Source organism: Petromyzon marinus, chromosome 50 (genome assembly GCF_048934315.1).
Source record: "Petromyzon marinus isolate PM22_M1 ecotype Great Lakes invasive population chromosome 50, UKy_Petmar_22M1.pri1.0, whole genome shotgun sequence".
NCBI classification, from domain to species: Eukaryota; Metazoa; Chordata; class Hyperoartia; order Petromyzontiformes; family Petromyzontidae; genus Petromyzon; species Petromyzon marinus.
The window spans coordinates 3,344,271-3,369,657 of NC_133716.1; the positions used below are offsets into that span (position 1 = coordinate 3,344,271).

The window sequence follows — 25,387 nt, forward strand, 5'->3', positions numbered from 1 at the left end:
ATTCATATTCTTAGTTCTTTCGGTAAAGTCACGTTGAAGGGAAACAATAAAATAATTAAAAATATATATATTGTTTTATATATTATTGTTTTATATATTTTTTATTATTTTATTGTTTCCCTTCAACGTGACTTTACCGAAAGAACTAAGAATAAGATGATTATTGTTGTTGTTGTTGTTGCTCTGCTTCCTCTTTGGTTATTTCGGTAAAGTCACGTAGGTGGAAAAAAAATCAATAATAAATAAATGTACAAAAATAGGAATAAAGAAATCACGACGTTTCGATTGCAACACAAGCAACCATCATCAGGTGTGATAACCACAGCAAGGAATTTCTTTTTTTTTTGCTCTGCTTGTTTACCGAGGACATCTTTCAAGACTCTTTCAAACTATTACTAGGCTGAACGCATTTGTGTTTTTTTGTTCTACCAGGCAAGGCCCACTGAGCTACGTAGTAGCTATATTTCAGAAGAGACCTGGCAATCACAAATGATAGCTCAACGAAGTGGTTTTGCAGTGTGTGCAAATTCATAGCAGCCAAATACTCGAATTGACGCATGTTGATTAGAAATGTGGAGGGACAAAAACCCACGGATGACCGGGAGAAAAATCCACGCGACAACGGGGAGAGCACACAAGCTCCAAATATACAGCAGTCGGGATCGAACTCACGTCCTCCTGCATACTAGGCGAGGTAGTTAACATCTCGCCACCACCACGCCCGTTTTGCAAGAGGGTCCTGCCAAGTTTTCACAGCAGGGGCGGGCGGAGGGGGCGGGCGATGATGCTGCTGCTGCTGTTGTTGCTGTGTGATACCAACTGGGTGATTAGCAGTGTTGTTGTTTTTTCACATTGGGATGATGTTTTAGCCAATGCCAGTGGCATTGTGCGTTTTGTTTAGCTCTGGGAGGAAACCCATGCAGAACAGGGGGAGATAACATACAAACTCCACGCAATAAAAAGGTGCCCGGGTCAGGAATAGAACGCAGGCCCTTCGCGAGAAAGAGAGGCAGAATGAACAGAGTGTGGGTGAGACGAAGCAGTCGTTTTGGTGGTTAAACATGGGTGGAGGGACCAGTGAGTGAAGGTCGTGGAAACAATAACTATGGTCCTAGCAACAGAACAATGATGAGAAGGCGACTGACTGCCGGCGAGCGAGTGCCTGTGTTGAACGAGTAAACTGACTGCTTACCCGTAAATCCTATCAGGCGCGGTGAGGTGGGATCTGGATAGTTCCACGCCACGTATGACAACAGCAGGATTCCAACTCGTGCTGTCAACGAGCACTTTTTGCCGGTTAAGAGCACTTGACGGGATATTGGAGCCAGGGCCATGCACATCCGGCCCCCTTTGTATCCCCAGTGCTGATATTGGCCACACTGAACCAAGTGTTAGAGGAGACTTATGGCAGTTGGTAAGAGCAATTGTAGCGACACCGACAAAGGTAGAGATTCCTGTGTAGCCTGCAGAGACTGTTGAGGCAAGTGATGTTTGCGAGCACCAATGAAGACCGGCAGAGCGCACAGGGGGTGGTGCGGTCAGCACCATGCCGGGCCACGTTTGTCTTCCCAGTGCTATCTCAAGTCAGCCTAGGCCTATCACAATAGTGCAATGTGCTGCAATACAGTTGAACGCAGTAGTATCGCCAGATCTCGGTACAAATACGTTCCTGCTTTTGAGTGCCGATTCCCGGACTGGTGGTAACCCTCCTCGGTGCTGATGTTTACAAACTCTACAGGGACTGAGTTAACCTGGGGGGGGGGGGGGGGAAGGCGCTAGTACCACTTGAGGATATTCGGCATCGATGTTTGACATGGCCTGGAATCGAACCTGGGTGACGGTGTTCGTAGCGCGGAGCTCTAACGACCACGCGGCTGTTCCCCGCGCACACGCCCCCAAATGCGGAGACACCGGCCCAGCATTCCGCATTAGCGGACTCGGACATTCGGAGATAGCGGCGCTGTTTGCGAGCGCCTATCACTGCTGACGACGCTGGCGTGTTGTCCTGAAGGGGCGCGACGTTGACGCGACGTTGACGCGACGTTATTCAAACGCGACACGGAAGACATTTCCTCCGAGACACATTCGCGAGCGTGCCGAACGGCGGGCGCTGGTAAAATGTGGATTTCATATCCGCCGCAATTATTTATTTAAGGGGCAGCGGAGGTAGCGTTGGGAATGAGTTACGGGGAAGCGATTTTTTTTTTATATCCCACCCAGCTATTGTAGGGATGAAAAACTGTAGAAGGATAATCGCCCGAGAAGTCACCTGTTATAAACTTTTCCTTTCGAGGCTTTTCGTGAATATTCGTATTCTTGTTATTGTCAGCGGTGCAACGTTTGGCTAACGCGAGCGAGTGCCGTTCCACCGCGCGTGACTCACACCCAGCGCACCGCCACCACAAGCGCCCTCTCCACCACCACTGCCACCCGTGTACGTTGCGTATATTAAACACGCGCGAGGGGAAGTCGGAACGTACGTTTGCGCGCGGGGAGCAGCCGCGTACGTATCCGGCTTGCGGGATTAATTTTGCGTGTGTATATATGAAGCGGTGATTCTCCATGGGGTTCATGCAACGACTGGCGCGGTGTGAGGGCACCTTGAAGGGTCGTTCAAATATTACGCATAAGGAAATTAAATCGCTTGAATTATTCAAACGCCCCGGGTTTGTCGGCTAAAAATCGTCAACATTAGAGAGGAAGAAGAGGAAGAGGAATACATTTCCCGGATGAGGGCCACGCCGCTACTTTGGCCCTGCTGGCGATTTGCTTGGACCATCGCGCGTAATGCCATGAGCTCACAGAGCAGCGAATACTCCTGGCAGGGGTGCGTGTGTCAAGCGGACCGCCACTGTATGCATCGTATACATTGAGTCTTGTGTCTTTATATGAATATATTCAGGATATTGAGTGTTTTTTTTTTAAAGCTGAAATAAATCATTTGAAAATTGTTTATTTTCGTCAACCTGGGTGAAAGCTCAAGAGACCGGGACAAGAGGTCTCACTTGCAAGAGTGACGTGGATCACCACAAAGACAAAGTGACCTGGATCACCACAGAGACAAAGTGACTTGGATCACCACGAAGACAAAGTGACTTGGATCACCACAGAGACAAAGTGACTTGGATCACCAAAAAGACAAAGTGACTTGGATCACCACAGAGACAAAGTGACTTGGATCACCACGAAGACAAAGTGACTTGGATCACCACAAAGACAAAGTGACTTGGATCACCACAAAGAAAAGTGACTTGGATCACCAAAAAGACAAAGTGACTTGGATCACCACAGAGACAAAGTGACTTGGATCACCACGAACACAAAGTGACTTGGATCACCACAGAGACAAAGTGACTTGGATCACCACGAAGACAAAGTGACTTGGATCACCACAGAGACAAAGTGACTTGAATCACCACGAAGACAAAGGGACTATGATCACCACAAAAACAAAGTGACTTGGATCACCACAAAGACAAAGTGACTTGGATCACCACAAAGACAAAGTGACTTGGATCACCAGGAAGACAAAGTGACTTGGATCACCACAGAGACAAAGTGACTTGGATCACCACGAAGACAAAGTGACTTGGATCACCACAAAGACAAAGTGACTTGGATCACCACAAAGACAAAGTGACTTGGATCACCAAGAAGACAAAGTGACTTGGATCACCACAACGACAAAGTGACTTGAATCACCAAGAAGACAAAGTGACTTGGATCACCACAAAGACAAAGTGACTTGGATCACCACAAAGACAAAGTGACTTGGATCACCACAAAGACAAAGTGACTTGGATTACGACAAAGACAAAGTGACTTGGATCACCACAAAGACAAAGTGACTTGGATCACCACAGAGAGAAAGTGACTTGGATCACGATAAAGACAAAGTGACTTGGATCACCACGAAGACAAAGTGACTTGGATCACCACAAAGACAAAGTGACTTGGATCACCACAAAGACAAAGTGACTTGGATCACCACAGAGACAAAGTGACTTGGATCACCACAAAGACAAAGTGACTTGGATCACCACGAAGACAAAGTGACTTGGATCACCACAAAGACAAAGTGACTTGGATCACCACAAAGACAAAGTGACTTGGATCACGACAAAGACAAAGTGACTTGGATCACCACGAAGACAAAAGGCAAATGAATAGATAAATAGAAATCACAGCACAAACAACTTGTCAGCACCTGATTAATTGAACAATTTAAATGACAAATCTAATTCACGTAACGAGGTGCCTAGGGGATGAGTTGTACACTCGGTGCGCGTTCCTGCAGCTCCGCAGTGGCGACTCGAAGCGACGCTGCGGGTGGTGACGACGTCAACGAGAAGCGTGAAGAGAGAAGCGTGAAGAGAGAAGCGTGAAGAGAGAAGCGTGAAGAGAGAAGCGTGAAGAGAGAAGCGTGAAGAGAGAAGCGTGAAGAGAGAAGTGTGAAGAGAGAAGCGTGAAGAGAGAAGCGTGAAGAGAAGAAGCGTGAAGAGAGAAGCGTGAAGAGATAAGCGTGAAGAGAAGAAGCAGGAAGAGAAGAAGCGTGAAGAGAGAAGCGTGAAGAGAAGAAGCAGGAAGAGAAGAAGCGTGAAGAGAAGAAGCGTGAAGAGAGAAGCGTGAAGAGAGAAGCGTGAAGAGAGAAGCGTGAAGAGAAGATGCGTGAAGAGAGAAGCGTGAAGAGAGAAGCGTGAAGAGAAGAAGCGTGAAGAGAGAAGCGTGAAGAGAGAAGCGTGAAGAGAGAAGCGTGAAGAGAGAAGCGTGAAGAGAGAAGCGTGAAGAGAGAAGCGTGAAGAGAGAAGCGTGAAGAGAAGAAGCGTGAAGAGAGAAGCGTGAAGAGAGAAGCGTGAAGAGAAGATGCGTGAAGAGAGAAGCGTGAAGAGAGAAGCGTGAAGAGAAGAAGCAGGAAGAGAAGAAGCAGGAAGAGAAGAAGCGTGAAGAGAGAAGCGTGAAGAGAGAAGCGTGAAGAGAAGAAGCAGGAAGAGAAGAAGCGTGAAGAGAGAAGCGTGAAGAGAGAAGCGTGAAGAGAGAAGCGTGAAGAGAAGAAGCGTGAAGAGAGAAGCGTGAAGAGAAGATGCGTGAAGAGAGAAGCGTGAAGAGAGAAGCGTGAAGAGAAGAAGCAGGAAGAGAAGAAGCAGGAAGAGAAGAAGCGTGAAGAGAGAAGCGTGAAGAGAGAAGCGTGAAGAGAAGAAGCAGGAAGAGAAGAAGCGTGAAGAGAGAAGCGTGAAGAGAGAAGCGTGAAGAGAGAAGCGTGAAGAGAAGAAGCGTGAAGAGAGAAGCGTGAAGAGAGAAGCGTGAAGAGAGAAGCGTGAAGAGAGAAGCTGGAAGAGAGAAGCGTGAAGAGAGAAGCGTGAAGAGAAGAAGCGTGAAGAGAGAAGCGTGAAGAGAAGAAGCAGGAAGAGAAGAAGCGTGAAGAGAGAAGCGTGAAGAGAGAAGCGTGAAGAGAAGAAGCGTGAAGAGAGAAGCGTGAAGAGAGAAGCGTGAAGAGAAGAAGCAGGAAGAGAGAAGCGTGAAGAGAGAAGCGTGAAGAGAGAAGCGTGAAGAGAGAAGCGTGAAGAGAAGAAGCGTGAAGAGAGAAGCGTGAAGAGAAGAAGCAGGAAGAGAAGAAGCGTGAAGAGAGAAGCGTGAAGAGAGAAGCGTGAAGAGAGAAGCGTGAAGAGAAGAAGCGTGAAGAGAAGAAGCGTGAAGAGAGAAGCGTGAAGAGAGAAGCTTGAAGCGAAGAAGCGTGAAGAGAGAAGCGTGAAGAGAGAAGCGTGAAGAGAAGAAGCAGGAAGAGAAGAAGCGTGAAGAGAAGAAATTTAGTTGCTGTGGTTTTCACACCTGATGATGATTGCTTGTGTTGCAATCGAAACGTCGTGAGAATTGTATTTTTATTATTTTATTAATTCCCTTCTACGTGACTTTACCGAAAGAACCAAGAATATGCATCCCTGCAGTCACGAAAGCTTTAAATCGAAACAATAACAACAGCAATAATAACAACGATAACAGCAATAATAACATCAACGCTAATAACAACGGTAATAACAACAATAACAACAATTTCAGCAGCAATAACAACGATAATAACAGCAACAAAAACATTAACAACAATAATAAGAACAATAGCAGAAACAGCAACAACGATAACAGCATCAACAAGAACAGCAACAACAATAATAACAACAACAAGAACAGCAACAATAGCTACAATAATAGCAACAACAAGAACAGCAACAACAACAATAACAACAACAATGACAGCAACAATAGCTACAATAATGGCAACAACAATAACAGCAACAACAATAATAACAACAACAATGACAGCAACAATAGCTACAATAATAGCAACAACAAGAACAGCAACAACAATAATAACAACAATGACAGCAACAATAACTACAATAATAGCAACAACAAGAACAGCAACAACAATAATAATAACAACAACAATGACAGCAACAATAGCTACAATAATAGCAACAACAAGAACAGCAACAACAATAATAACAACAACAAGAACAGCAACAACAATAATAACAACAACAATGACAGCAACAATAACTACAATAATAGCAACAACAAGAACAGCAACAACAACAATAACAACAACAATGACAGCCACAATAGCTACAATAATAGCAACAACAAGAACAGCAACAACAATAATAACAACAACAATGACAGCCACAATAGCTACAATAATAGCAACAACAATAACAGCAACAACAATAATAACAACAACAAGAACAGCAACAACAATAATAACAACAACAATGACAGTAACAATAACTACAATAATAGCAACAACAAGAACAGCAACAACAACAATAACAACAACAATGACAGCAACAATAGCTACAATAATAGCAACAACAATAACAGCAACAACAATAATAACAACAACAATGACAGCAACAATAGCTACAATAATAGCAACAACAATAACAGCAACAACAATAATAACAACAACAATGACAGCAACAATAGCTACAATAATAGCAACAACAAGAACAGCAACAACAAGAATAACAACAACAAGAACAGTAACAATAGCTACAATAATAGCAACAACAATAACAGCAACAACAACAATAATAACAACAACAATGACAGCAACAATAACTACAATAATAGCATCAACAAGAACAGCAACAACAACAATAACAACAACAATGACAGCCACAATAGCTACAATAATAGCAACAACAAGAACAGCAGAGTGCTTTCGTGCGTTTGGTATTCCATCACGGAGGGATGAGTCGTGGTTATCAAACGGATTTCGTCTGTCACCTCTGATCATCGTTTCCTGTTGAATTCTTCTTTAAGTTATACAATGGAAGTCAATGGGAAAAAAAGTCGGGTCCGATAAGCATAATAATATCGCTTTACGGGCACTTCTCAGGAACGTGCCTGTATCTGTTACGAATATCGAGGGAGTCTCACTTTTTTTTGCAGTATGGGGGAGCAATGTTACTACCGCGTGCAACGCCAATGAAGTAATTTCCAAATCAATTTTTTTGCCATTGAAATCGTTTTTGGCCATTACCAGCTACATTGTAGGATGTGCTGAGCTATGGCAGGAAACCAGAGAACCCGGAGCAAACTCCGCGCGGAAAGGCACCCGAGTCGGGAATCAAACCCAGGCGCTTTCTTGCCGCGAGACGCGAGTTTCGCCACCTGCGACAAACCCCCCTACCGCCAACCGGCTCGCCACGCCTGGATAGGAAAAGCACTTAAGACTCTTTGACACGAGTTATAACCAGCTGTCAATTCCAGCACGCCGCTGTCCATCTCTCGCTGGCTTCCGCATTAACCGAGTGACTCGGAGGGAGGATTCGGGTCAGGAGGTGGAGTCCCGATATGAGCCGGCAACCGCGGGCGGGCTCGGGCCGGAGCCGGGGAACGCAGTCCCCGATGCCCTCTGTCACACCCGCTGCGGTGGGATTGGCGCTCCCGTGGACGCCCGCAGCCTTGCACGGCGAGCATCAGCTGCTGTGCTCCCGAGTTAATTTCCTTGGTCTCGCTTCGGTTGGCCGTGCACAGGAGGGTTGTTGCTGCTGCTGCTGCTGCGTTGCGCCGCTCAGCACAGCTCATGGCGACCCCCACCGCCACCACCGCAATATCTTGACGAGTCGCGTCGTTGATCTCAGTTGTGCCATCGGGGTTCGAGCGATGGGGGCCAGGGGATGTCTTGGTGGAGGGTGCCGTTGGCCCAGCGGTAGGGCGCAAGCCGCCCGTTGCGGAGCCACGCGGTGCCGAGCCCAGGGGCCGCCCTGGTTAACCGCGCGGGGTGTCCCCCAATCGTTGAACGCTCGAAGCGCCGTCCGGTTAGCGGTGGACGTAAAAGATCCCCGTGGCGTCGTGCGAAAAATAGTCACGGCCGATGCGTGTGCCGGCGTCACGGCCCACGTTTTACTCGTTTGAAACGTGACCAACGAAATGGTGAAAATGGGAAACACAAGCGCGCTCCTTCGTGATAGCCTCGCGCCATGCAGACGACAGCGCGAGCGCCAAATTCCCTCGATCGTGACCATTGATGCGATGACTTCCCTCCCCGAACGCCTTCCTATCGCTCCGCTTGTGCAGCGCACCTTCGGGAATTGAATTCAGTTGCTGCTACAGAAGCTCCCGGCACAAGGAGCAAAAACGTCGGACATCGTCGTGCCAAACAACAACGAGACACCTCGGAGAGCCACGCAGCAGCTACACAGTAGCAGCATAGCAGCACAGCAGCTACACAGTCTCTCTGTGAGTCTATGGTTCTCTGTGTGAGTCTATGGGTCTCTGTGTGAGTCTATGGGTCTCTGTGTGAGTCTATGGGTCTCTCTGTGAGTCTATGGGTCTCTCTGTGAGTCTATGGGTCTCTGTGTGAGTCTATGGGTCTCTGTGTGAGTCTATGGGTCTCTGTGTGAGTTTATGGGTCTCTGTGTGAGTATATGGGTCTCTGTGGGAGGCTATGGGTCTCTGTGTGAGTCTATGGGTCTCTGTGTGAGTTTATGGGTCTCTGTGTGAGTATATGGGTCTCTGTGTGAGTCTATGGGTCTCAGTGTGAGTCTATGGGTCTCTGTGTGAGTCTATGGGTCTCTGTGGAGGCTATGGGTATCTGTGTGAGACTATGGGTCTCTGTGTGAGGCTTTGGGTCTCTGTGTGAGGCTATGGGTCTCTCTGTGAGTCTATGGGTCTGTGTGAGGCTTTGGGTCTCTGTGTGAGGCTATGGGTCTCTGTGTGAGGCTATGGGTCTCTGTGTGAGGCTATGGGTTTCTGTGTGAGGCTATGGGTCTCTGTGTGAGTCTATGGGTCTCTGTGTGAGTCTATGGGTCTCTGTGGGAGGCTATGGGTCTCTCTGTGAGTCTATGGGTCTATGTGTGAGTCTATGGGTCTCTGTGGAGGCTATGGGTCTCTGTGGGAGGCTATGGGTCTCTGTGTGAGGCTATGGGTCTCTGTGTGAGGCTATGTGTCTCTGTGTGAGGCTATGGGACTCTGTGTGAGTCTATGGGTCTCTGTGTGAGGCAATGTGTCTCTTTGTGAGTCTATGGGTCTCTGTGTGAGTATATGGGTCTCTGTGTTAGACTATGGGCCGCTGTGTGAGGCAATGTGTCTCTGTGTGAGTCTATGGGTCTCTATGTGAGGCTATGGGTCTCTGTGTGAGGCTATGGGTCTCTGTGTGAGGCTATGGGTCTCTGTGTGAGTCTATGGGTCTCTGTGTGAGCCACTGGTAAGCGACCATCAACCCGCTACTCTTGAGAACCAAACCGGTTCTCCTCTGCACGTGGGGGTCGTAAACATCACGAGATTTGATTATCAATAATGGAAAAAAATAATCTACTTCACGGCATCTCGCTGCTCAACGCTTTCAGTTTACTAAAAATTGTACCGTTGAGCGCAATTAATAAATGGCTCTACGACGACGGGTATTGACAAGGACGCCAGCCTCCTTTTGTGTGAGCGAGCTCGTATCGGCTGCCTCCCGCCCGGGGTTAGACGGAAGGGGCATCCACTGACAGGGCCACTGGCACGACGCCTCCCTGGGTCGCGAGCGCGATCCGTTTTGGACGTCCGCTCTCTCGCGCAACACGGCGTGAAACTCAGCAGCAAGGCACCGGAGTCACGCCGTGGGAGTGTGGTGGTGGTGTGGTGGTGGTGGTGGTGGTGGTGTGGTGGTGGTGGTGTGGTGGTGGTGGTGGTGTGGTGGTGGTGGTGGTGGTGTGGTGGTGGTGGAGGAGGAAATGACCCATTGAAATAAAATATACAGGGTGTTTCAATTTTTTTTTTATATATATATACTTGCATGGGACTGTCGTTTTTATCGGGAAATGAACGGATGATACACTGTAACATGATAACAAATGTAATGTTAATAGCTTCAAAAAGTGAAAGGGTCTCCACCTGGTTCGCCATCGTTGTCAACGCGTGCCTGGAATCTTCTCCAGGTGATCTCCAGAGCCCGGCGGCGGCAGCGGCACACTTCTCGTGGTGTTGTTGCAAATTCTCACAAGTGTTGAAAAAAACATTTTGAAGCACCCTGTATATTAATAGCAGCGTTATTGCAATAATAAGAATTGCGATTGTTCTTCCGGCGATGAATTTCATCCAATTATTGCATTGGAGTGCCGGTCACGATCGTACGGAACGTCGCTCACGTCGTTAGTCACTTTGAAAGGCCTCTGACTGTGCCACGTGCGGTGCCACCAATCTCTCCCGTTGTGGGCCCGAGGAACGGAGGCAATCCCTCGCCGCAAGCCCAACACGACTGCCCGTTGTGCCTTGCGCACAATCGACGGCGTTGTGCGTGTTTGGCCAGATGGTCAGATCTCCTTTGCAAAAGCAGTCCTTTTTTGTCTCATAGTCTCGCTGGGCTGCCGGCGGACACGCTGAGCCAGCACAGGCTGAGATCCTGGGTTCGAATCTGGGTTTGAGCCACGCTATTTTCTCGATGCAGAATAAACCGGGTTCTCAAGTGCAGGGAGTTCATGGTATCAGCCCGTTCACCAATGACGTACACACAGACCCCCAAAGACTTACACATAGAGACCTATAGACTTACAGAGAGAGACCCATAGACTTACACAACGACCCAGAGACTCACACAGCGACCCATAGACCCACACGGAGACCCATGCCTCACACAGAGACCCACAGCGGTTAGCGTACCCTGCTACAATCCTAGCGACCACGGCTAACCAACTAACATCGCTACAAGATATCTGAAACCAGCCCTCGCTCACCACCTCCGACATGAGCGCCACATGAACCCTGCTCCTCACCTCCACTCCACAGCACAGGGACGGACAACGAAAAACGGAGGCGGAGGAGGCGCAAGGGGCGGTAGATGCGACAATTGTACGTGTCCAGGCCTGGCAGCTGCGCTCATAAAAGTCGCCAATTGAATACTGAAATAAGCGTCGGCCGGTCGGAATAAATGGAATCTTGTCTGGGGGGGGGGGGGGGGTGGGGGGGTGGCTTCTGCCCACTCTAATGTGCGGTTAGCGCAAAAGAGGGCAGACAGGAGTGCAGGCGGGTGACATTATTTTTTTATTTTACCAAGTAAGTGCCACTGAGCAATGTAGCTCCTTTTCAGAAGCGATCGGGCCACAAATGATAGGTCAGCGAAGTGGCTTATCACGTGGAAATGTACAGCAGCCATAGACTCTAAAAGCACGTTTCTAAATGTGGATGGAGAAACCGGAGGACCCGCAGAGAAATCCACGCCACCTCTGGGATGAACATGCAAACCTCCAAATATACACCAGGCGTCAGGGTCAAGATCGAACCCACGATCCCTCCTGTACACCAGGCGAGGTTAGTGAACGTCTCGCCAGCGTGGCGCTCGTGATGCACCTTGCACGGCCTCGTTGTCTGTGGGGCTGCTGCCAGCGCCGTCACCGCAAAGTCCCGAATGAAGCATTCGATTAGAGAGGCGCTGTGGGAGGCAGTGAGGCCTGAGCACTTTCACGCTCGGTTGTCTGGCAAATGAGCCGCCGCCGCCGCCGCCGCCGGTGAAAAGCCTGGGTTTCAGCGCGACCGATAGATAGCGAGTGAGTGCTCACCGCAGCGGGGTGAGTGTGCTAGTGAGCGGGTGGGTGGGTGGGTGTGTCACACTCCGCACCCCGCCTCCCCTTCCTGGCAACGCGCAGGTCGACATGTGGGCACCTGAAGTGGCCAGCGAGGGGGGGGGGCGGGATGGGGTGGGGGGGGCTCAGAGGTCAGAGGCCCCGAGCCGCAGCCGCTGAGCTTCCTGGGTTTGAATCCATGTCACGGCCACTGCCTGTGATTAAAGCCGGGTTTTTTCGAGTGTAGAGAGTTGACGGTCTCAGCCCGATCGCCAATGACTCCACACAGAGACCCATAGACTTACACAGGACACACAGACTGAGCTGTGATGAAATTCGGATTCTCTCGTGCAGTGAGTTGATGGTCTCTGCATGCTGACCAATGACCGTGCCAAGCACTCTGATCACGTCACATTTGGTTGCGCACGCGGTCTGGCTAGGTTCCAGCTCTGAGAATGTAAAATCCGGTTTGATGTGTGACGTCTTAAATCACGGGCGGCTGCTCTTTGTTATTGCGCAGCTACTCCCCGTGGCTGTAGGCGCGTGCGATTCTTTGTGTGCGTAGGTCGACTCAGCCTCAAATGAGTATCCGGTGCTGTGTGCAAACATCGCCACTGGGGAGACAAAGGCGGTCGGGCGTGGTGCTCGCCACCCACCCCCTCGTGTGCCGTGCCGGCCTTCATAGGTGCTCGCTAACAGCACTTGCCCCAACAGTCTGATCAGGCTATAGGGGGGATCTCTGGCTTCAAACGCGTGTGATTCTCTGTGTGCAGGCGTACGCGTGTGTGCGTGGTGATTCTGTGTGTGTGTCGGCGCGTGTGCGTGTGATTCTCTATGTAGGCGTACGCGTGTGTATGTGAGAGTCCCTGTGTGTGTCGGCGCGTGTGTGTGATTCTCTGTGTGTAGGCGTACGCGTGTGTGTGTGTGATTCTGTGTGTGTGTGCCGGCGCGTGTGTGTGTGATTCTCTGTGTGTGTGTCGGCGTGTGTGTGTGTGAGTCCCTGTGTGTGTCGGCGTGTGTGTGTGTGAGTCCCTGTGTGTGTCGGCGTGTGCGCGTGGTGATTCTCTGTGTGTGTGTCGGCGCGTGTGTGTGTGAGTCCCTGTGTGTGTCGGTGCGTGTGTGTGTGTGATTCTCTGTGTGTGTCGGCGCGTGTGTGTGTGAGTCCCTGTGTGTGTCGGTGCGTGTGTGTGTGTGAGTCCCTGTGTGTAGGCGTACGCTTGTGGGTGCCGTGTAGAGCTTTGCGGTTCGGTCACCTGGCCGCGACAACGGGAAGGGTGGGGGGGGGGGGACGTCTCCGTGCGTGAACACGAGAGGCGCCCTCTCTCACCGTATGAGAATCACAGCAATAATGAGTTTGTGTCTTGCACAGAGCCGCGCTCGTTCACGCCGCGGGGCGTCTCAGAGCGATCTCCGCACGCGATGGGCGACTTCTGTCGCGTCTCATCATCTCCACGCACCGTGACAGGGCATCCCCGGTAGCGGCTGTCCCTGTGCGGCACAGGGCGGACTCAGCGCCTGGGCCTGCATAGCGGGCATTGGTCTGCCATTAAAGGGGGGGGGAGTGGGGAGTCGATGATTGCTGCGCTGTGTGATCCCAACAGAGTAATTTGCGGTATCCTATTTCGAATTTGGCAACAACAACAATTGAGTCAATGACGCCGGCACACATGGGGCCTACGCGTTTCCAGCTGACGTCGCCGTGGTGGTATCGCGGTTACACCACGCGCCGAGGTCATAGCCAGGACGGCCTGTCGGATCCGAACCGCGAAATGTTTTGCGACAGGCGCCGAACGCAGCGCCGCCGGGTAGTGAACTCAGAAGGATCCCCCCCCCACCCCCCAGCCCCCTTTATGAAGGAAACTTTTGACAGCCCGGCGAACGATCGCGACCCTCGGTGATTGAGGGGAGTGCCCTGGGCCGTGCTGCGGGGTCTGGCCCGCGGGGGTCTGGCCCGGACCTCCACGGCGCTCGCGTTCAAGGCAACTGCGCTCCGTCGACGTCTCTCGCGAGCCTGTGCACTGCCTAGAGCCATACGCAGACAAATATCCACCCCCACGCCCGGCCGCCTTTGTCTCCCACAAATGGCGATGTTTACACATCGCAACAGGGAGTCATCTGAGGTCGAGTCGACCTAGGGGAGGCCCGGGAACAGATTCAAATAATCGTCACTGGTGTTGGCCGTGAGCGGAAATCGAACTCGGGTCGCCGGGTTCGTATCGCGCAGTGCGCTAGCCACTGCACCACCGCTCCCAATGCGCGCATACACACACACACACGCACACACACACACGTACACACACACACACACGTACACACACACGTACACACACACACGTACACACACACACATGTACACACACACGTACACACACACACGTACACACACACACGTGCACACACACATGTACACACACACGTACACACGCACACACACACACGCACACACACACGTACACACACACGTACACACACACACACGTACACACACACGTACACACGTACACACACACATGTACACACACACATGTACACACACACACGCACACACACACACGTACACACACACACGTACACACACGTACACACACACGTACACACACACACATGTACACACACATGTACACACACACGTACACACGCGGCACAGGGGATGGAATTGAACCTGCGACCTCTCGGCAGCAAGCTCAGTGCTGAGCATTCTGAACATCGCACGGCGGCAGTCGACTTATTTATTTATTCGTCTCCACGCTTGTTTACAAAAAAGAAAAATAATTCGACCTGCTGATGATTGAACGTTGCTCCCGGGGGTGGGGGGGGGGCACGGATTTCAATTCCTGGTCACGTGGGTTTGATCCGAGCTGCCGTCCCACGGTCAGGACCTCCTCCAGGTCAACTCAGCCAGAAATGATTACCCACCGAAGGCCTTCCCACCGCTCTCCCCCTTTCCCCCGGCCAACTAAATTGTCATTACCCCCCGAGAGGGCCTCCCGCAGGTCAGCTCAGCCTGAAATGAGAGCTGACCTGCCAGTGGAGGAGGAGGGGAGAGGGAGATATATTCTCCCCGTCAGCTCGGACGCTGTGCCACGTCCCTGCACATTTCGCTTTGGCGATGCTGAACGGACTCGTGATCGGGGGCGCACGAGGATTTGATTTTTGTTTGGTTTTCTATTTTCTATTTTTTTTTGCTTGAGCTCTGTGGTTTTAGTGGGGGGGGAGGGGTGGTGGGGGCTTTCGCATCCGGTGCAAAAAGCGGAGCGATTTAAAATGTTTGGATTGGAAATGCCTCGACACGAACGTACATGCCCATCGCACGACTCTTCAAATGCGGCTACAGATGAATGTGTCAGTGTGTGTGCGCTGCGAGTCGATTGGTGGGTCGCGTGTGGCTCGGTGAAGTATGGGTAACTCGCCCACGTCTTCCCAGACGTCTTGCCATCGTGGAGGAGTAGGCCAAAATACCCTCTAAAATGTGGGGGGGGGGAGGTGTCTAGGATCTCCCGTCTCTCTGTACGCCACTGCCCAGCAGCGGCGTGCGCAGGTAATTGTTTCCTCCCACATAGCTTAAAAGGACGCGACCTGACTTGACTTTCTTCTTTCCAACGCTGTCCTTGTGACAGCACGGTCCCTTCACCTGATGAAGGCCACTTGTGTTGTGGCCGAAACGTCGTGATTTTTTTGTTTTATTTTTTTACCTACGTGACTTTACCGAATAGAAACGAAGAGTATAGGTAATTGCAGGGTTGCGCCTCTACCGTTCACCGATGTGGGGACCCCCTCGTGCGCAAGCTCCTGACGACTCAACGAAGCGTTCCTCTCTGTAAATAAACTCAGCAGAACACTCGCAGGCGTCGCCTGCAGTCACCGGCCAGGCGGCTTCACGGTGGAGCGGGCGGAGAATTTGCCACGTGTATGATTCAAGTTGAGTAGTTTGCAGGTTTAGCACGCAGCAGGCTTTCGCGACCAATATTATTCATAATAAAGGTTGTTTTTTGGGTTAGATCGCGTAAGTAAAAATGTGTCGTAACCCTCCACCACCCGACACAGCCAATTAGTAAGAGATTTGTCACGTGAACAGAACGCCAATTAGTTTACTACTTCAGCCCACCGGTGTGTTGGAGAGTAAATCCACAACATTTGCAATTTGAGTAGTACGACGTTTCGCTGCTAATTACATCAACCAGCATCATCGGGCGATTTGCCAGTGGCGTTTTTTTGAAAGCATTGGGATGTTTAGCCAATGGCAGTTACATTGTACGTGGGTCTTTTTTCTTAGTTTAGCGATGGGAGAAATTCCAGAGAAACCGGAGGAAACCCGTGCAAATCAGGCGGGAGAGAGAGAGAGAACGTACAAAGTTCACATAGAGTCAGGAATCGAACCCCCAAGGCCCTCGGTGCGTGCAAGGCAGAAGTTTTGCCACCTGCGCTGCCGCCACGCTGCCACAACGGACGCACGACAGCAGCGGCAGCAGTGGCAGCAGCAGTCGCAGCAGTGGCAGCAGCAGTCGCAGCAGTAGCAGCAGTGGCAGCAGCAGTCGCAGCAGTGGCAGCAGTGGCAGCAGTCGCAGCAGTAGCAGCGGCACTGCGACGAGCAGTGAGCAGCAGCAGTGGCAGCAGCAGCAGTGAGCAGCAGCAGCATTGGTAGCAGCAGCATTGGCAGCAGCAGCAGCAGCACTGCGACGAGCAGTGAGCAGCAGCAGCAGTGGCAGCAGCAGCAGTGACAGCAGCAGCAGTAGCAGTGAGCATCAACAACAGCAGTGGCAGCAGGAGCAGTGACAGCAGCAGTGAGCAGCAGCAGCAGCAGTGACAGCAGCAGCAGCAGTGAGCAGGAGTAGCAGTGAGCAACAGCAGCGACAGCAGCAGTGAGCAGCAGTGAGCAGCAGCAGCAGCGGCAACACTGCGATGAGCAGTGAGCAGCACCAACCCCTCGCTCAGCGGAGGCTGTGAACCCCGGCCTGACAAACTGCCGCCACGCGCGCGCTCTAATGGGGACCCGCGTGTTGCGACATTAAAGAGGAGGCGCCACAGTTCATTAGCCCGGCGCCGTCTTGATCCATTCCCAGCTTCCGTGGGCGCGCGCGAGTCACCTGCGCTACGAATCCGGCGGTCCCGAGTTCGATTCCAGCTGCATGATCAACGCCAGTGACGAATATTTTAATTGATCCTGCGTGCCGCCTGGGTTGACGCAGATTTAAACAAAAAAAAATCGAATACCTGGGGTAATGGGTTAAGGAAGAATAACCACCGGGGAGACAAAGGCGGCCGGACGTCTTTTTTGCCACGCCACCCCCTCGTGCGCCTTAACAGCATTGGTAGCGCTTCGCTTACTGCACTTGTCCCGACAATCTGTTAAGACTACACGAGAGATCTTTGTGTTGTGTGTACACAAGTCACGAGTGTTAGCGCGGGTATGTGGTATGTGTGTATGTAATGTGTGTGTATGTAATGTGTGTGTATGTAATGTGTGTGTATGTAATGTGTGTATGTAATGTGTGTGTATGTAATGTGTGTGTATGTAATGTGTGTATGTAATGTGTGTGTATGTAATGTGTGTGTATGTAATGTGTGTGTATGTAATGTGTGTATGTAATGTGTGTGTATGTAATGTGTGTGTATGTAATGTGTGTATGTAATGTGTGTGTATGTAATGTGTGTGTATGTAATGTGTGTATGTAATGTGTGTGTATGTAATGTGTGTATGTAATGTGTGTGTATGTAATGTGTGTGTATGTAATGTGTATGTAATGTGTATGTAATGTGTGTGTATGTCATGTGTGTAGTGCGTGTGTGTGTGTGTAATGTGTGTATGTAATGTGTGTGTATGTAATGTGTGTATGTAATGTGTGTGTATGTAATGTGTGTATGTAATGTGTGTGTATGTAATGTGTGTATGTAATGTGTGTGTATGTAATGTGCGTGTAGTGCGTGTGTGTGTGTGTACGTAATGTGTGTATGTAATGTGTGTGTAGTGCGTGTGTGTGTATGTAATGTGTGTGTAATGTGTGTGTATGTAATGTGTATGTAATGTGTATGTAATGTGTGTGTATGTCATGTGTGTAGTGCGTGTGTGTGTGTGTAATGTGTGTATGTAATGTGTGTATGTAATGTGTATGTAATGTGTATGTAATGTGTGTGTATGTAATGTGTATGTAATGTGTGTATGTAATGTGTGTTGACGCGTTAGAATTTCCTCCCATCGTCTGTTTCCCCAAGCTCATATAACAAACCTTATTCCATTCAAGAAACGTGCTCCACTCATATCGATTAAAACTTTGATGATTTGTTCCTGGCCGCTGTAACGTGTTGTGATTTTGGGCCTGGGCTCGGCAACTTTGTTTAAAACAAGCTAAATAATAAAAACTCGGAATACCAGGAGCGGCCCCACACCTCGGAGTTGCAACAACTGAACCATCGCCACGTCAAACTCGCTCACATCTCCCACCGCAGAGACGTCCACATCGAGGCAATCGGTTGCACGCGACCCAATAGCAAACCCAGTTGCGTGCAACCGAGTTGCGTGCAACTAGGGATTGGCACGAAAAAAAAAGCACGCATACATCGTTCAACATCGCTGTTTTGGTTCCCGTGCGCCCCGTGTTTTGACAGCGATGGTGATGGCTCCGATAACATCGGAACATCCGTGTGTTTTGACAGCGATGGTGATCCCTGCGATGAAATGGGAACATCCGTGTTTTGCTTTCACTGGACGTAATATATTTTCAAAATAAAGGCCGATTAGTTTTGTTCTGAGTTTTTGGATGTAAGGTTTAAACAAAAAACAAAAAACGAGCCCCAAGTCCGTCACCATTTCCTCTCTCGACAATCGTCGCTATGCGTGCCGTGGCACTGCAGATGGGTCTGACTCTCGCATCCTGGAGCGTCCACGGACGTCCGCTGTCGGTCGACTGTTGACCCTGCAACAGGAGCCTCGTGCCTGTTGAGCGTCGGTGATTGGCTTCTGTTGGTAATTAGTTCCTCAAATCTAATCCAAATGTGTGTTGTTGATAATAGAGCGCCTTCTTCACTCGAGGCGCCATGTGATGGAGCTTGACGACAACGCTGGCGCAGAATGGAACGATGCAGTTGTCAGGGGCGTGCTACAAGGATTGAGGAATGGGTGACAGCGATAAAGGGCTACTTTAGGGCCACTAAAAGTTAGGGGGAGGGACGGGAAGGAGTGGAGGGGCGAGTGGAGGGAAGAGGAAGAGAATGGACAATAGAGAAGAGGTGAGGCTGTAAGAGAAGAACCGAAGGAGGTTAAGGAGGGGATTGCTTCATGTACAGGGACAGTGTTCAGTCTGCGAGCAGTGTTGGGCCTATGAGCAGTACTGAACCTATGGACAGCGCTGAACCTATGGACAGTGCTGAGTCGATGGTGCAGTGTTGAGTCTATGGTGCAGTGCTGAGTCTATGGTGCAGTGCTGCGTCTATGGTGCAGTGTTGAGTCTATGGTGCAGTGCTGAGTCTATGGTGCAGTGTTGAGTCTATTGTGCAGTGTTGAGTCTATGGTGCAGTGCTGAGTCGATGGTGCAGTGTTGAGTCTATGGTGCAGTGCTGAGTCTATGGTGCAGTGCTGCGTCTATGGTGCAGTGTTGAGTCTATGGTGCAGTGCTGAGTCTATGGTGCAGTGTTGAGTCTATTGTGCAGTGTTGAGTCTATGGTGCAGTGCTGAGTCGATGGTGCAGTGCTGAGTCTATGGTGCAGTGTTGAGTCTATGGTGCAGTGTTGAGTCTATGTTGTAGTGTTGAGTCTATGGTGCAGTGTTGAGTCGATGGTGCAGTGTTGAGTCTATGGCCAATGCTGCTCAGGGACAGGGGCAGTTGATTCCAGTGGAGGGGTGCAAGGAGGGAGAAGGAGCGAAAAGGGTATTGGGCACAGGGAGAAGGAGGGACAGACAGAGAGAGAGAGAAGATTGGGAACGTGGAGGATTATGGGAGGCATTGCGTAGAATTGGGGGCATCACTGATTAAAACTTGATTTATGGAACCATAATGGAAATGTTTAATTTCTGTAATGGCCTGCAAATGCAACACAATGCATCGTGGGGAACAAAAGGCATCTCTAAATCAGCTGAGAGATGCAATGTGCGGTGCGCGTGTGGGCGGTGGATCGCGAAGACACATTGATTACTGATTACCACAGTAATTGCATTGCAGCTTATGTGTTATTTTATACCACTTCATCATCATCACCATCACCATTAGCAGCCTCATAGCACGCGATTCTAAACACGAGCCTGAATGAGCAACTAGCGAAACGCATCTGGGGTTTGTTTGCCCTTTGGTTTAATGTGCATCTGGCAAGTGCACTGCTGTTGCTGTTGTTGTTATTATTATTTACCCAGGCAAGCCTCACTTGAATCTCAAAATGAGTTTTTTTTCAGGAGGCTCCTGCCAAGTTTTCAGTCGCTGCGTGTAATCGCAACTGAAAATAAATGTACGTGTAATTAGGTGATTTATAATATAAGTTTTTGGGGTTAGATCGCGTAAATATAAATGTGCCGTTCAACCCGACACAGCCAATTAATCAGGGCTGTCACGTAAACAAAACATGCCAATTCGTTACTAGTACAACACGCCGGTGTGTTGGAGAGTAAACCCACGACATTTACAACTCGAGTTCTAACCCAAAAACCTCTTTTATGGATAATATTGGTCGCGAAAGCCTACGTTTTAATTGGGTATTTGTTTCCAACATTGGGTCGTTTGGTCAGAACATGGAGTGTGTGTACATCATTAGACCTCCTTTGCCAGTACCAAAATATAATAATAGGGTTTTTCCCCTTTTTTCTGGCAACAAATCTGAAACCTTTTTACGAGGAATCATGCGTGCATTAACCACAATACTTGTGGTCAAAATGCAAACAAAAAACACACTGATAATATATGCATTGTCCTTGAAACTGATTGGTCCACACTAGAGACGGTACTGGCAAAGGAGGTCTAATGATGTAGATGCTTGCCCCGAGCCCTCATTACTTTGATAGTGCATTGTCTTTGAGCTGTTCGCCTTTTGGCATCCTCTGGTCTAGCACCAATTGAGACGAGGCTCTAAAGAAAGCCGTCTCTGGTGTGGACCAATCAGTTTCAAGGACAATGCATCATATTATCAGTGTGTTTTTGTGTTTTTTTTGCATTTTGACCGCAAGTATTGTGGTTAATGCACGCATGATTCCTCGTAAAAAAAGGTATTGGTTTTGTTGCCAGAAAAAAAGGGGAAACCCCCTATTATTATGGAGTGTGTGCTTAGCTACGGGGGGGGGGGGGAACCGAACAACCCAGAGGAAGCTAATGCAGAACCGGGGATAAACATGCAACCTCCCACACAGAATAGGGGCCGTGTCGGGGGACCGAACCGAGCTCCTGGATGGGCAATCACACGCAGAAGAAGAAGACGTTGAGCAGCGTTGCTCTGCTCGGAGCTGGAGGACGGCCGCTTTAACTTCGGGCTGATTTCGCGATCAGGCGTCCAATGAAGGAAGGTGACGAGCCAGGGTCGTTCGACTCCTGCAGGCCGCCCTAGTTATTACCGCGAAGTGTACGAGCCGCACAAACACTACGCGGATGTCTGCTCCGCTCGCAGCGGATTGCAAAGGGTCCCTCCCGAGACGTCGTTCGAAGACAGAGAAGTGCCGTCGCGTGCTGGCGCCACGGCCCAAATTTTCCACGTTTAAAAAAAAACCCACAAACGAATAAAATAAAAAAATTCCCGTGCGAATTACACGACGGTGAGCTCGCCTGCAGATCGCGTCCGTGAGACGCAGCAAGGGGGGCCTCTTCTTCCCTCGCCATGATAGTCCTGAGCTACGGGAACGAGAGCGCGAGTACCCAAGGTACTCAACTGTTGTTGTTGTTGATGTTAGTGAAGTCCTCGTGGGTTATTTTGATGGGGGGGGGGGGGGGGGGTGTGTGGGTAATGACGACACAACGCGTGGGAGAGCGCTCCTCACCCCCCACCCCCTCCTTGTCTCTCTCTGCCAGCCCCGCCCTGCGTGCCGTCACTCAGCCTCTCGTTCAAAAAAAGAAACAAAGCACGAGTTAAATAAATAAATAAACGGGCGCGTGCGTCTCCTGCCAGAGCTCAGACGAACATCAATCAATGCTCGGGGCATCGGCCTGCCTTGCATCGCCTTGCAGAGTGAGATTTTTTTTTTGCGTTTGTTATTCCACTTATTTACCCAAGACGGTCCTCGCCCAGTCTCGAGACTCTTTCTCCCGAGTGGCATGGGAAGTGTTTGCTTTGTGGTAAGGGGGCGATGCTGTGGTGGTGGTTGTTGTTGTTGCTGCTGCTGCTGTTGTGTATACTTCCAATTTAGTTTTTTTTTCCTCTGCGGGCAATTGTTTTTCAGCATTGGGATGATGTTTTGTTGGCCAATGCCGCTTACACTGCGCGCGCGTTTGGCTATGGGAGGCAACTGCAGGCGGAGCAGACAGTGGGAGAACTACAAACTGGAATTCTATCTTTCATCTATTTGTGTTTTTTAACCAGGTAAGGCCCACTGAGCTATGTAGTTCTTTCTCATAAGCGACCCGGCCGCAAATGATAGCTGATCGAAGTGGCTCATCGTCACGTGGGAATTTGCTGCAGCCACATTGCGCTGAACGCACGTTTCTAAACGCGGAGAGGACCCGGAGGGAAAGAAAAAAACATCCACGCGGCCACGGCGAGAACCCGCGACCTCGTGTATACCAGGCGAGGTAGTTAACATTTCATAGCCACCCTGGAGCCCCCATGGCTCCCTGCCAGCAGACTCCATGAATCTGTGAAACACGACAGAGAGGCCCCAGGTCCTGGGCAATGTCAGCACCGCGCTAACACCGAACGCGCAGAATTAATCCGAGCAGTGGTTCTTAACCTTTCTACTGCAGCCTTGCACCCCCTTTTGGTTCTCAATCGTAAACAAACAAAAAAAATGTAGAATTATTGAATCAACACGTGGGGTTTTTATGAAACGAAGTAGTTGTTCTTACGTGCCCGCGCTTAATTTGTGCTTTAGATTATTTACTTTCTTAAATGCGTATATAGCCACGTCTCGCTACACCCCCCAGAGGGGGTGCGTGCACCCCAGGTCAAGAACCGCTGGTTCGGAGGAACAGTGCGGGTTTGACACGCGACGCGCACCGGTGATGGCCTTGCGCGCGCCTAGCGGGCCGTACATCCAGGTGAGCGGCAGCTTAATTATGAATCTTGCTCTCTCTCTCTCTCTTGCTCTCTATCTCTCTCTTTCTCTCTCTCTTTCTCTCTCTCTTTCTCTCTCTCTTGCTCTCTCTCTCTCTTGCTCTCTATCTCTCTCTTTCTCTCTCTCTTTCTCTCTCTCTTTCTATCTCTCTCTATCTCTCTCTCTTTCTCTCTCTCTTTCTCTCTTTCTATCTCTCTCTATCTCTCTCTTTCTCTCTTTCTATCTCTCTCTATCTCTCTCTTTCTCTCTCTCTTTCTCTCTTTCTATCTCTCTCTATCTCTCTCTTTCTCTCTCTCTTTCTCTCTCTCTTTCTCTCTCTCTTTCTATCTCTCTCTTGCTCTCTCTCTTTCTCTCTCGCTCTGTCGGGCGCGCGCGGCGCGTGATTAGCCCAATTGCGCAGCGGAGCCCATTAAGCGACGCGCCGCATCGATCGTCGTTCGGGGGGCACGCGACACCGAGGAAACACTTTCCCTAACATTGATCCGGCGACCTAATGGGTGAAGTATGGATTGTTTTGCCGCCCCCCCCCAACTCCCGCCCCGTAATAAATTGCCGGTGTTGTAAGGTTAATGCTTATTACTCGCCGGTGGCATTACGAACCGGTAGCCTGCGAGGGCCAACCCGGGAAGCCTTTATTATTTATTTAAATAAATATATTATGGGGTGGCCTGCATGCATTATGCACACGGGCATACCATTCACAGTTTGTTATTTCTCTCGCAACTGCTGCTCTGTTATTGTGATGGCCAGGGCAACTCGCATTGGGATGGGCAATGTGCTCCAGGTGCACAGGTCGGATAAGTTCGACCAACCGATCACGGTCACCGCCACTCTATCAATACGGTCATCACGATGACCCTCACCTCCCATGGGTGGGCTCGGTACAACGCGCCCGTGAGTAAGGTGCACGCTGGACCACGGTTGAGCGATCGTTCAAAGTGGCAGCCGCGTGAAGGAACGCGCCCCGCGGGGTCAGAATTCGATGGCGCGACCCCCCGGTGACCCGAGTTCAATGCCCGCTCGCGGCCCAACATTCATCGACGGTGTGCTGAAACTGGTTGCTGGGACTCTCCTAACTCGGCTCAGCCTCATGTTTGGTACCTCGCCACTGGGGAGACAAAGGCAGTCGGGCGTGGTGCTCGCCACCCACCACATCACCTCGTGCCCCATTCGCCGGCCTTCATGGACGCTGTTTGCTAACAGCACTTGCCCCAACAGCCTGCTGAGGCTTTCCAGGGGGAGGGGGGGGTCTTTGTCTGTGTGTGTGTGTCTATATTCTAGCGGACAATCGCGATGTGAGAGATGGTGTTCATTAACGGAGATTTTTTTTTATTACACCACGGTCAACACAGCCAGCAGTTTAAACCGGGGGTTCGGGCCGGGTTTGTCTCTGCATCGTGGGGGGCTCTGGAGGGGGTCAGTGGGGGAGGGGGACCTCCCAAATCGCCTGCAGTGCGGTTATGCGCTCACCTTACACGGTGACGATCGCCGTCACAAGCATCCATCCAGTGAGGGAGAGGGAGCGGGGAACTGTGGGGGTGGTGGTGGTGGTAGGGTCCTTTGGGAGAGGCTCCTTCTCCTGAAATCCGGGCGTCCGCGGACTGAATTCGAGTGTCCGTGATGGTGAGAGCCGGCGAGATTCGTGCGCGCGCTTCTGTCAGACTTAGACGGATGTTATTGATGTTGTTATTGTCGTCGTTATAGGTGCTCGCGAACGGCGCTTGCCCCCCAACATTCTGTCCACGCTTCACGTGGGATCGTCGCCTCTCCGTTGTCTTTCGCGTGCTGCCGCAGAACGCGTGATCGCGCGGCGAGAGGCGCAGAGCTCCGAGTCTCAACTCGCCGCCGAACATCGGCAGCTTCAGCAGCCGCAGCGGCTACTCCTGCCGCCGACGCAACCCGAGGCGGCCCTGGCGGCTGCGGCAGCTGCGGCCTCCGCACCCGCCCAGCCGCCTGCTGACGACAACAACGACGTGGTGATCGTGTACAACCGCGTGCCGAAAACGGGCAGCACTTCCTTCACCAACGTGGCGTACGACCTGTGCGGGCGCAACTCGTTCCACGTGCTGCACATCAACACCACGCGCAACAGCCCCATCATGTCTCTGCACGACCAGGTGTCTCACCGGTCACGCGGCGCAGCACCGACGCCTCTTCTTTCCACTGCCGC

At 50.6% G+C, this 25,387-nt stretch overlaps 1 protein-coding gene across 3 annotated transcripts in view; it reads left to right on the forward strand.

Moving 5' to 3' along the window:
• The window catches only part of LOC116953218 (heparan sulfate 2-O-sulfotransferase 1-like), a 96,294-nt gene that overhangs the window by 53,319 nt on the left and 17,588 nt on the right, over positions 1 to 25,387 (forward strand). For all 3 annotated transcript variants that reach the window (XM_032973183.2, XM_032973184.2, XM_076074758.1), the window contains one exon: positions 25,012 to 25,334. In XM_032973183.2, the coding sequence (XP_032829074.2) occupies positions 25,012 to 25,334 (323 nt within the window). The remainder of the gene's footprint in view (positions 1 to 25,011; positions 25,335 to 25,387) is intronic.